The following is a 12,531-nucleotide window of genomic DNA, read 5'->3' as shown; positions in this document are numbered from 1 at the left end:
CATGACAACATCACTGACATGATCGCACCGCCCCAAGAGCACTCCCGCACTTCACAGTGGGCCAATTTGGGGCCCAAATTCCCAGAAGTGAGGTGATCGTGACAGTTTGTGCATGCGCAAGAAGCATACCGGAAGCAAGAATAAGGTAAGTGCCAGGTCCCCCCACCTCCCACTGGGAGGATAAGGGGGACTTAGCAATCTTATAGATGACAAATAAAGATTAGCTGGATAGGAGGTTTGGTGAGAGCAGAACGTCAGGTAGTCACCCTGCCTAATGCAAAGCCACTGAATATGCTGATGGGGGGCAGGGAGAGACATCACCCAGACCAGCCACAAGCAGCAGTAGCAGTCAATTTGAATACTAGGATTTAGGATTTCAACAGTAGTTTTGTTAAAGGCAAGTAATCATTTACAGTTGTAGATTCACCACGAGACCATTTCATCTTTAATACAAGAGTTACTCTGGTTTTATGCTTTTATTCTTCTGCATAACTATTGCCTCCCAAAAGCCTACTGGATTATGACCCTTTTGAATTTGTTTGCTGGTGCAGCCCAGGTGGAAGCAAAGAATTGGAAGCTTCAGCTGGGTGTAGAAATGACTAGTTATACCGCTGGGCAATTACTGAATGTGAGATAATATTGTACCAACATACTGTTGTTATAATGTTAGCGATGAGACTGAAGGAAACTTTGGTGATATCTTCGTGGCACTTGGCTTGACAGCCTTTGAGGTGTAATACAGAGAGAGAGAGAGACGTTTCAAGAAGCTGGGATTATTTTGATTTCAGTAGCCGTGTCTGTGATCTTATGACCACTAGAGGGCGTGGGTGCTCTTTAGGTGCTCCGAACAACTTGGAATATGTTTCTGAGGCTTTTTTTCTTGCAATGCAGAGGGAAGTATGATATCTCACTGAAACTGTGAAGGCTGCAGGATACTAGTGTGGGCCTAGCCTACTCTTTACAGAACTGTTGCCGTTCACCAGAGTTCACAAGTGCGCTGAAAACAACGTAGGATAAGCCCAACTTGTCCCTCAGAATTACTTTGTAATTGCACATCCCCTCCTCAGACTTCACCATTGACATGCAAAAGCTGAGCAAGCTTTGTTTTCATATTTTAGGGGACAGCATAAGATACAAAGCCATGAACCACATTATATGAATATAAAATTTAGTGGTCTAGGATCTCAACCTTTCTTTATTCTGGACCAAAATCTCTCTTTCATTGTACACAGGGAATGCGCAGGGCAGTGCTTTCATTTATTGCAGGTGTATTTATAGATACACAAAGTCCATGGACATTTTTTGCGTCTGTATACTGAATATAAGAAGCATTTTGGTTTTTAAAAACAGCTTTCTGTTTTTTTCACATGAATAATACCTAAAAGTTATTCTAGACCAAAGTGCCATCTTATAGTGTCACTTCTGTCCCATCCCAACTGCTTAATCTCTGATGGTGGAGAGAGGGGGCCTAAATGGTGTCTGATGCAGATCTCAAGAACCAGCCGTTTCCTGTGTGAGGTTTCCTCAAGTACCATGATAGCGAGTCATTAATGGCCTTCAAGATCAAAGCCAGCTGTTAGAATCCTGGTCAAAAACATACAGGCAACAAGTACATTTCCATTCAGGAAACAAGTGTTTGAAGTTTATATAACAGTGTCATTTTAGAGATCACTTCACTGGACAATATAATTTGATACAAAATCTTCTTTAAATAGGCGTAATTTCAAGAAAGTAAGCTAGAGACCCCTTTTCTGCTGTACCTTAACAAAATCTGTTGTAACAATAAATTCATTTTTCTTTAAGATGTCACAAGGCATATCATTTTAGCAGTTGCAAACTAATATTGCCACCCCTCTAAAAATATAAATTAAAGGGGGTTTGAATAATCCTGCATAGCTATCTTGAATAGACATGAGCCTGTGGTTATATAAGGTAGTTACATTAAGTCAAACATGCTTCTGCAACATCCTGATTCAGTTTATGTGGATAAAGTCAAGCTCCACTATCTTTCATTACTTTAGTGTCTCTTGTGAGGGCTACAGTATAAGGCCATCTAACTACCAAAGAGCGAGTGATCCACTAACTCCAGGCTCTTTGCCCCCAACTCTTCCCTCCCACCTCCTGTAATTTTCTTCATAAAAATATGAAAAATGATTTCCCCTTCATAGCTGAAGAAGTGAACTCTGACTCATGAAAGCTCATGCTGGAATAAATGTTGTTGGTCTTTAAATTGCATCTGGGTTATGTTTTTATCTTGCTTCCTGTACATTAAAGAAAACAGTAAACAAATCCTGAACCAGGTAACTCCCTCCTGAGAAGCAGAGCAAAAGCAGAAGACAAAGCAGAGCACATTTTTTGTCCAAGCCTTCTTTCGTGGAGATCATTGTGGATAACAACAAGCAATATTAGTTGATGAGCGTAACTGAATTTATTGATGCTAAATATTAAAAATTAGAACCCACCTTTCCTTTTCTGTCAGGAAGCTCAAAATTTTATTTTTTCTCTGTAAACACCTTCCTTATGGTTGTTTATTTCAGGTCTGTGTCCTCTTTGTCTTTCTAGCTGTAATCCTCGCTCACAGCAGTGCCTGTTGTCTTGGGTTTGCATTATGTCCTGCCTGCCCCTGTCACAACAGGGAATGCTGGAATGGGAATGCAATGATGAATGTTTTCCTCTGGCTAAGCGTCCTTTTCCTCAGGCTGTTCTGCCTGTACGAAGTCATAATGGAGCAGCATTGTCCTGTTTGCTCAGGGCTTTCCATACCTTAAACTGTCATGCCCTATCACAGTTTTGGTTGCAGGTCCCCTATAAATAAAATCACAGAGAAGGTAGCTCCAAAAGGTCACCATTCATTTTGGTACATGTTTACTGATTCAATTGCACACTAATTGTCCTACATTCCTAACCACAAAGCAGATCTCATGATGGTACATTTAAGCCAGGCTAAGTAATGAGACTAGATTTTTTTTAAAAAAAGATTTCAAACACTTATATTGATCTGTAAAAACTGTGGATCCCAACACAGGGCTTTGTTAACAGTTGATTGTTGCAGTGTTCCGTGTCATGAACGGCTTATCTGCCCTCCTTGCTCTTTCTTTTTGGTTGCCATGGCTTTGGGGGAGGAGAACCAGAATTGGACAGTCAATCAAACTACAGGAGGTTTTGAAAGGCAACCATGGTACAGCCCACCAGAGCTTGTCACAGATGGCTTAAATGCCTCTCCAAGTTGAGAGATTGTTAAGAACTGGAAATAGCAGCATGCAGATGCTTTTTAAAAAAGTATTAACTTGGCAAATTCAGACCATTCTTGATAGGATATTAGTTGTTTAAGAATTCCTGGGAATGGGAATATATGATTTGATGAATGGGAAATATATTTTTCCATTACTTCTGTACATTGTTAAAGGACAAAAATCCTTATTCTCTCATTTCAGAATGAGGTGATGAGGCTGATAAGCTGGCATGGCTCTTTGGCATGCTGCATTTCTTTAGGTCCTTTTGAAGGCTTTACCAACTGAATACATGCACCATAGAAACCTCTAAAGATTCAATGGATTTAGAAGGATGTAACTGTTAGTGAAGCACACGTATATGTGGACCAGCTCCTATAATATCACCTGTGCAGAAATAACAAAATGATTCTGTTGCTGTGAAAACTCCCCAGGGGGATGAAAACTGTATTTATTTTAAATGCCCACTGGATTTCATTATCACTTTGTACAAATTCCTGACAAAGCACGTTCTTACCAGTAGGAAAATTGCTTTAAATCCACAGTTTAGCTTTGGGTGTCCCTAATTATTCATGTGAGGGCAGCAGCCACATCCACATTGATACTCACACGTCTAATGGCATCAATATGTGGTGTTAAGACTGATAACATCATTGAAAAGTAGACCTCATCTGAGGTTTCTCTGATGTGTTATCAGCTCCCGACAGTATATATTGATTCAGTTGGATATGCATGCCAGGGCATGGTAGGGTCCACGTTGTTCTTGCTCACGTAATTACAAAAAGCAATTTGTGCATAGTAGGGGGCACGTAAGAATTCACTCACGGTCAGTTCAGAATACACAACAAATTTAGGCTAGAAGAGTGTACCCCTAAACAGTTATGACCTTCCAAGCCCATTGGCTTTGATGGACGTAGAAGTGTGTAACTCTACTCAAGACTGTGCCCTTGATCGGTCTTCAGTGGCATCCCAAGGCATTCTTTTTTTCTGATTAGGACCTCCTTTTAAGTTTTCCTAGGCTCATGGGCACAAAGAAACTCGTAGACAGAACAGCTTTATTAATCAGAAAGGTCTGAAAATGGAATCCATTTCATTCTTTTGCATCTATGACTCTGTAGGTCCAACTAAAATAAAGACCCATTTTTATTTTTTATTTTTATTTTAAATTTTTATTGGATGGGTCATTATACAAATATAAAAAACATACACAGTTAACTTTCCATAATATTATAATACCCCCACCCTTCCCCCCCTTTTCCATTGACTTCCGACAGTTTTCCATTCCCTTTATTACCTCTTAGATAAAATCTTAACCAAATTAAACTCTATATAAAATAATAATATCTGTCTAATGATAAATACCATTATCTAACATTCCATATCTTTTAGTACTATCTATCAATAGTATCCAATAACCTACAATATAATATGCCCCCTATATTAATAGCTATATACTACATTCTAAGACCCATTTTTATTAACAGCCAGAAATGCAGGTGTAACATAAAGGCATTTTTCACCCACAAGGCACAAACAACATTGTCTTTGTTTGATATTAATACAGATGAAAAGCATACATTGGCTGCAGTGTATGTTTGATAAATCTGTACAGAATTCTCTCCTTCATCTGCATAACACCAAAAGTGAGAGGCTGAAATAAGATTTTTAGGGCCAAGTACATGTGAAGCTAGGAGTCATTGACTGGAACTCAATGAACTTCCTTGGCCCTAAAAAAGGAACCACGAGGAAGGGGCAATCTGGATTGCAGTTGCAATGCTGAGGAAGGGAGGGGCTAACTCCTCACCCACACCATTTTCCAAGCCACAACTACCCTTGCTCTAGACTGCTCTTAGCCCTAGTAAAGGGGGGAAACACAGGAACTGGGCCTGACTTTTTACCTACCGGTAATTTAAACAGCTGAGGGAGAAGTTTCCTATCAGGGAAGTTGCAAAAGGAAAAATTAACCTCCACCCAGTGCCACTGCTCTCCCCCAGTAGGAGGCCTGCTTTTAGGGACAACTTTTACATCTGGAGTTCCAGCATGACGCGTCATTTCGCCCTTAAAGAAATGTATGACATCACACCAAGAGGGTGCTATTTTCCTATCTGATCATTGCCTAGCCATTTAAGAACTAATAATAATAATGTGGTTTATTTCAAAGATTATTCAGTGCTACTGTATTACAGTGATTTATTTGTATTTAATATAGTTTGAATATTAGCCATATAGAATGTCAGCTGATGTGCCATAAATGGGTGAACTTCACTTAGTATAAATTGCAGCAGAAATAGGACTAAGACTAATCTTTGCCATGGTGCCTCAGGTTGACCCTCATTTCTGAGATTTTCTCTCCTCCCCTCTCCCTTTTCTCCCCCTCAATGCAGGTTTTGGTTGGCTGTCCAAGATCTCAAAAAGCAACCATTGCTGGATGTAGCAACCAGAGTGGAAGATATATGGCAAGAGTTCCTTGCTCCTGGGGCCCCGAGCGCCATCAACTTGGACTCTCACAGCTATGAAATAACAAGCCAAAATGTCAAAGACCCAGGGAGGTACACATATGAAGACGCACAGGTTCGGACTTGGGTGTCATTCCTAACAGTGCATAGAACAGAAGAGGGAATGGGGTTTGTTGTATTCAGGTTGGGAAAGAGCTGCATCTTTAAAATGTCCTCCTGTTTAGTCTGTTAACATATACTCTTCTCTTTTTTTTGCCATCAAGTCACAGCTTGCCTATAGGGTTTTCAAGGCAAGAGACGTTCAAGAGGTGGTTTTCCTTTGCCTTCCTCTGCACAGTGACCCTGGACTTCCTTGGTGGTCTCCTCACCAGGGCTAACCATGCTTAGCTTCCAAGATTTGGTGAGCTTAAGCTAGCCACGGCCATACAGTTCAGGGCAAGATATACTATGGAGAACTGTTAATCCACCATCGGGAGCAGAAATATCAGGGTAGCATTACACTTTACAACTATTCTCAGGGGAACTAATCAGAACTATTATCAGACATAATTCAGTGCTAAAATCCATGAAGTTTTGTGTTGAACTTCACAAGTCACTGGGCTAAACTTACTACAATAACCCATAGGACAAGAAGAAGATGCTGTTAGCCCAAGTCCTATTACTCTCTTCAATGTCCCTCAATAGGGTGTGTTTCTTCCATCAATTTCTCTAAGGGAAAAAAGGAGAGTTTGTAATTGCAAAAACTCTTGGGAAGTAGGCTCATTGAGCCAGGGTCAAGTGTGGCCTCCCAATGATTTTCTTGATTACAGCTGTACTTCTTGAAGCTAGCTTTAATAAAATTCAGTAGCAACTGCTGAATTTCTGGGAGAATCCAGCTCCTACTTCTTGGCGTCACTAATGCAATCCATTTCTAACACTAGCATTTGGATGTTTCTGTACTAACTGTTTGATCTGGAACAGGCATCTTTTGTTCACTCCATACTGAGAATCAAGAAGTCATTTTTAACATATTGTGTTCCAGATGTTTTTCTGTCTTGCTTTCCCCATCTTTCAGAACTGATTTGTGGTGATTTCTTTTTATTAAAATATAGTAGCCCTAGCCATATCAATTAACAAAATGTTATTGAGGATTTCCTGGGCTACTATATTTCTTCCTTTTCTTTTACTTGTGTTCTATAGCTTAATTAAGAATTTCCTATTCACTTGTGCAGCTGTTTCCAGGTGAGGACACATGTACACTGGACGTGTGTCACTGTGATTGTGGCCCATTTTCCAATCTGGGCCCAAATCTAAACTAAAATAACTTGCGTGAAAGGATGCTACCTTCCTTCCATTGCCCCTCACTCCTAAACTAAAGTAGCTACCAGTTTAAGTTCTACAAATCTAAGCAGCAGCCGACACAATAGCTGCAAGGAATATTTGACAAAGTGCCTCTCCAAGTTTGAAAGAAACACTGAGAATCCAGATAAAGTGAAGTTGGGAACAAAACCTATATAAATCTCTAGGCTGGGGGCTTTGCTGATCTTACCCAGTCAAAATAATACCAATAAGAATTCAATATTGTCACCCGGTAATAGAAACCCATGCTAATTTGCTCAGTGAGGGGGTGAGTGGCCAAAGGGGTAGACAGAGATGTACAACGACGGCTATAGCCACCAGTTCTTGAAAATCAAAGCAGAGATCTGAGACTAAGAGCCTATGCAGCAAATCATTCAAGACGAAGCATATATATGCCTGCCAGTGGGCAATCTGCAGCACCCAAAGAGAAAATGGAAGCCAGTGTAGTGTATTTGTTAGAGGGCTGGACTAGGATCTGGGAGACCCAGGTTAGAAATCTCCACTGTGCCATGGAAGCTCTCTGGATAACCTTGCACTAGTCGCGCTCTCTCAGGGTTTCTGTGAAGATAAAAATGGAGGAGAAGAGAACAACGAAAGCCAGTTTGGATCCCCACTAGGGAGAAAGGCAGGGAATAAATAAAGTAAATAAATTAATAATCTAAATTTGTAAAGAGAAGAGAAGCAGAGACATGTAAGCGTGTCAAACTGTAGCCACATACTCCTATAACATGAAGTCACAGGGAGTGTGAACTCTGGTACAGATTCAGGACAATTATACAGCAGTGCCAAAAGGGAAAGATTCTTTTTGCTTTCCAGGTTTGGAAAGAGGAAATGGCCAAGATGGCAGAATCAGGTGGCAACCTGGCTGGCCAAAAGGAAGGAGCAGGTAGTTCTCGTTCCAGAGAGCAATTCCAAATAAGGTAAAAGGGAAGTATGGGTGGGTTCAGGTGGATAGCCCTATTGGTCTGTAGTAGAAGAGCAAGATTCAAGTCCAATAGTACCTTAAAGTCTAACAAGATTTCCAGGATATAAGCTTCGGGAGTCAAAGCTCCTTTCATCAGATCCCTGGAATATATAGGTCTGACAAAGGGAGCTTTTCAAGAGTAAAGCTCATACTCTGGAAATCTTGTTAGTCTTTAAAGTGCTACTGAACTAAAACCTTGCTCTGAACTGGAGAGGCGGGGTGTTTGGAGGCAGTTTTGACCTGAGCTGTGAGGTTTGGAGGGAAAATCTAGTAATGTAAATTGGATCATAGCAGCAGTCAATCCATGGCAGAAAACCTCTCATGTGTGTTTACTGCAAGCTCCTTTCGTAACTAAACGTACGCTGATTAATCATTGAAGGCCAAACTACACATTATGTTTTTTGATGAGTTGAATCCAGGTTCCCCAGGGCCAAGACATTTTGTTTGCAGATACACAACAGCCATAGAAAAAGGCATTTTTAAAGTCCCCAGGAGCTTGATTGGGCTCTTCATGACAGTGTGAGGGAAGAAGGACTACTGCCTTCCCCATCTGTGCCATCTTCCTGAGACAGAATGGCCAAGATAGGGACTAATTTGTCCATCTTTAGAATTGCACATGGAGTATTCTATGAACATTCAGCTCCAAAGCTGGGCAAATTTCTCCCCGATCCTGGCCATTTTTGCTTGGGAAAATGGCACCGGGAGGGAAAGCAGGAACCTCCTTCCTGAGCCATCATCCCAAGGTCAGTCTTGGAAACTTTAATGTATTACCCCATAGCTGCTGTGTGACTGCAGAGAAAGCAAGTTGGATCTGGGGAACCTGGTAACATGCAGTTAAGCCCTGTGGCCTTGACTAACAATCTGATGGCCAGATACTGGGCAAGGTAAGGTTTCTCCCTGAGGGTGGAGCAAAATTTATCCAGACCCTAAGGGAGGGTGGGAGCAATATGAATGAAAATGGGGGCATGTTAGCCAGGGCATTTCTTTTCTTTTTTTAATTAGGAGTTTTATATCATAATAAGACGATACATAAAAATACAGTTACGTAACATCTAGCCAAACAAACAAAAAAAGAAACAACTAACCAATAAACAAATACAGTTACATAAGATCTAGCAAAACAAACAACAAAAAAGAAACAACTAACCAACAAAAATAACAAAACACACAGACAGTACAAATTAAAAACATAGAAAAAAATGATATAAACTAAAAGAAGGCTTCTGATTTTCTCCGTGACAAATATTAGTATCTTTTTCTTACTCTATATTAAAGATAAAAGCTTTCTTTTTTTCCCCATGTCCAAATTCCTTAGTCTATAAATCCATAAATCATCAGATCATTATTGTCTATTTCGTGTAAAAAGTCTATTAGGGGTTTCCATTCATCAACAAATGAACTTAATTGTCTTCTTTCTAATCAGTGAAGTAAGTTTTGCCATCATTACAAGTTCCAACACTTTTATCAACCAATCCTCCATTACAGACAGTGTTGGACTCTACATCTTGCTGCTATAGTAATGTATAAAAACAGAGTTCCATAACTTATTTCCATCATTCCCAATAAGAAGGTCTCTGGTTTCAATTGTATTTTAATCTTTAAAATCTTCTGAATTGATAATTGTATTTGTGTCCAAAAGGTTTTTGCTTTCTTATATGTCCACTGCATATGGAAAAAAGATCCTTCATGTTGAGCACATTTTCAGCATAAGTTCAACGAACGCTTATACACTCTAGCCAATTTCTCAGGGGTCCTATACTAACGGTGCATCATCTTATAAAAATTCTCCTTAAGAGTGGAACAATGTAAATTTCAATCCTTTTAATCGCGTATTTTCCCATTGTTCCATTAATATATCCATGCTTTTAGCCCATTTAATCATACATTATTTCACTTGTTCTTCCTCTGTCTCAAATTTCAACAAGAATTTATACATTTTGGCAACACAGGTTATGGGGAGGAATGCAGGAGAGTTGGGCACTTGATCTAAGGGCGGTGCTCCACTGAAGATGGGTGCTAAGGAAGATGGAATGTTTGAAAGCACTGTTGGCTAGAATGCTTTTTAGATATACAGATCTGATTGGCCAATGAAAGCCTAGTTTGGCCTAGAGTTGTTTAACAACAAGAAAAAGAGAGTGAGCGCTTGCGCCATGCCCCCTCAATCACAAGTGAAAACTTAGTGAAGTGTACTCTTTGTATAGACTTTTGCCTCCTGCTGCAGAGGAATGATGAGAATCTCAGTCCCTAGACCCTGGCATCAGCAACTGAAGCAGATTCCTGGGCTTGGTGTGAGCAAAGCCAGGCTGTTAGTTTTCACTGGAAGTGCTTCTTGCCCTGGCCAAATAACCCTGGGTGGAAGATTTGTTATGTTCCTGAAGTAAAGAATAAACCTTATGATAGGTGGAAAGGAAAACAACAGTCTGAGAGAGGAGGTAGCAGGAGATAACCGGTGCAAGCTCATTGTCATGACATTTTCTGAGGCTAAGCTCTGGCACTGAAAACAGATTTCCAGGGTGAGACCTTGCATGACCCAGCTTAAATTAAGCCCTGAGTGCCCGCAAGAGTTCAAACACACTGCATTCCCATCCATAAGCAAGGCATAATTAGCTAAAAGAAAAGACTTTTGTGGTAGAGAAGATATGCAAGGAAGAAAAGAGAATAAACATGAATTGCCTTAGATTAGATGGGTCAAAGGTTTCATTGCTATTGTTGATTTTTTTAAAGCTAGACCTCCAATAAAGCTATCCTCTGCAGACAAGGGTAGAATTTACCTACAGGTGGAGTGATCTTTCTGGCCCATTATGGAGGAGAGGTGTCTCTCAGCTGCTGTTGATGCCTCCAGTTTTAAAGGCAGTATGCCACTGAATACCAATTGCTGGTGGCTACGGTGGAGTAGGACCATTGTGGTGTCTGATCCAGAATATCCTTCTGGCAGCTAGCCTGTCTGATGCCAGCCTGTCTGATGCCTGCACATTAGACATTGCATTTTAATAGGGCCTAAACATATCAAGCCCAGAGCAAAGGGATCCAGTCCTCATGTTTATTAACTGCTGATTTCCAGGAGTGTCAGTTGCACAGATTGGGGCTGGTTTCACACAGCCACACGCCTGGAAGATCGTGCGAAACGCACGGCATAAAACTGTCTTCCTAGCACGATTTTCCAGCATGATCCTGTTTGATGATGCTTTTTCTGATGTCATCGGGTCATTGAAGGGGATCGTGCCGGGAGATCGTGGTAGGAAGACACTTCATGCCGTGAGTTTGCGCGATCTCCTGGGGCGTGTGTGAAAATGGCCTGGGTGTAGTCTGTTGGACTATAAGCTTGCAGATCTCTGTGAAAGCCTGGTGTCCAATGTGCACCAAGCGGAGAGAAAGTCTCAGAGAGGAAGACTAATGGAAGGAACAGGGCAGAGCAAGGAGGGAGAGAGGCAAAAGTGCAATGCAGGCAGGCCCTCAGGTTAAAAGCACAGCCAGAGAACTCCAAATGCGATCTGTTGGCCAGCCTTTCAGCCTGCCTTCTTTTTGGAGGAGATGCTGAGAGGGAGCCGATGGTTACAGGGACTTGTCTTTGCCTAATTTCAGCCAAGCTTGTGCTTCAGGGTATCTGGCCAGGGTAGAGGTGTGATTTCTGGCCGCTAATGGAAATGCCATCTGACCACTTGATGGCAACTGATACCATTTATAATCTGCTGATTATAATGACAGCCTTTATTGAGCAACTCCGCCCCCCCCCCCCCACCCAATATCAGTCACTTCAGACACTGTGTATAGAAACACATAAGGAGCCAGATGGTTTTTATATAAGGGCAATAAAATAGGATTTCCCCAAAATACATAAGCGAGAAATGCATCATTTAACATGTTGATCTGCACAGTCATTCAGATGCAGTGTTCTGTGGTTTTATGGTATACAATCCATCTCCTTAGTGGGCTTAAAACAGCACACCCTCGTCATTACAAGTCTCCCCACCCTGATAAACAGACATACGGCAAGCCCAGATGGCATATCTTTTCTGAGAATTACACCGCAGATAAAGTACACACCCACAGTGAGGTTTGGCCCTGGCTTTCAAGGAATACAAATCCACATACATACTTTGCCTGTGTTTTTCACTTAAAACTCCCCAAAGACTTGACCAAATATATCATAGTTCTGACACTTTCTGGAATGGGGCTTACTGTACTGACAAGTTATGTTTGCTGTTGTAGGCTGTTTGAATAAAGCCACATCCTGTCCCTCTGCTCCCTCTCTTGAGTGCCAAAAACCCAAGCTGCAACAAGAAAAAAAAATCACCATATTTCCACTGCAAATTTAAATTTGTTAACTATGTGCTCTTCACAAAGGAGAATGCTTTGGGAGGTTAAGGATGTGGTGGTTTTAAGCCAGCATCTTGGCTCGTGGTAAGATTACTGAGTCAAAATTTAAAATAGAAACAGGACAGACATTATATAGATTGAGGCCTGTTATATAGGCTATATCCAGGCAGCTGCATAGCCTCCAACATTTGACCAAAGAAAACAGGGACATTCTTGTGGACATCTC

At 41.0% G+C, this 12,531-nt stretch overlaps 1 protein-coding gene across 1 annotated transcript in view; it reads left to right on the top strand.

Annotated features, from left to right (window-relative positions):
• Positions 1 to 12,531, top strand: part of RGS6 (regulator of G protein signaling 6) — a 132,746-nt gene that overhangs the window by 92,616 nt on the left and 27,599 nt on the right. Inside the window, exon 13 of the mRNA XM_054971064.1 lies at positions 5,615 to 5,801. Within this exon, the coding sequence (XP_054827039.1) occupies positions 5,615 to 5,801 (187 nt within the window). The remainder of the gene's footprint in view (positions 1 to 5,614; positions 5,802 to 12,531) is intronic.

The sequence above is a fragment of the Eublepharis macularius genome, chromosome 2 (assembly GCF_028583425.1).
Source record: "Eublepharis macularius isolate TG4126 chromosome 2, MPM_Emac_v1.0, whole genome shotgun sequence".
In the NCBI taxonomy this organism is placed as follows: Eukaryota; Metazoa; Chordata; class Lepidosauria; order Squamata; family Eublepharidae; genus Eublepharis; species Eublepharis macularius.
This window is presented reverse-complemented; position numbering and strand designations above follow the sequence as displayed.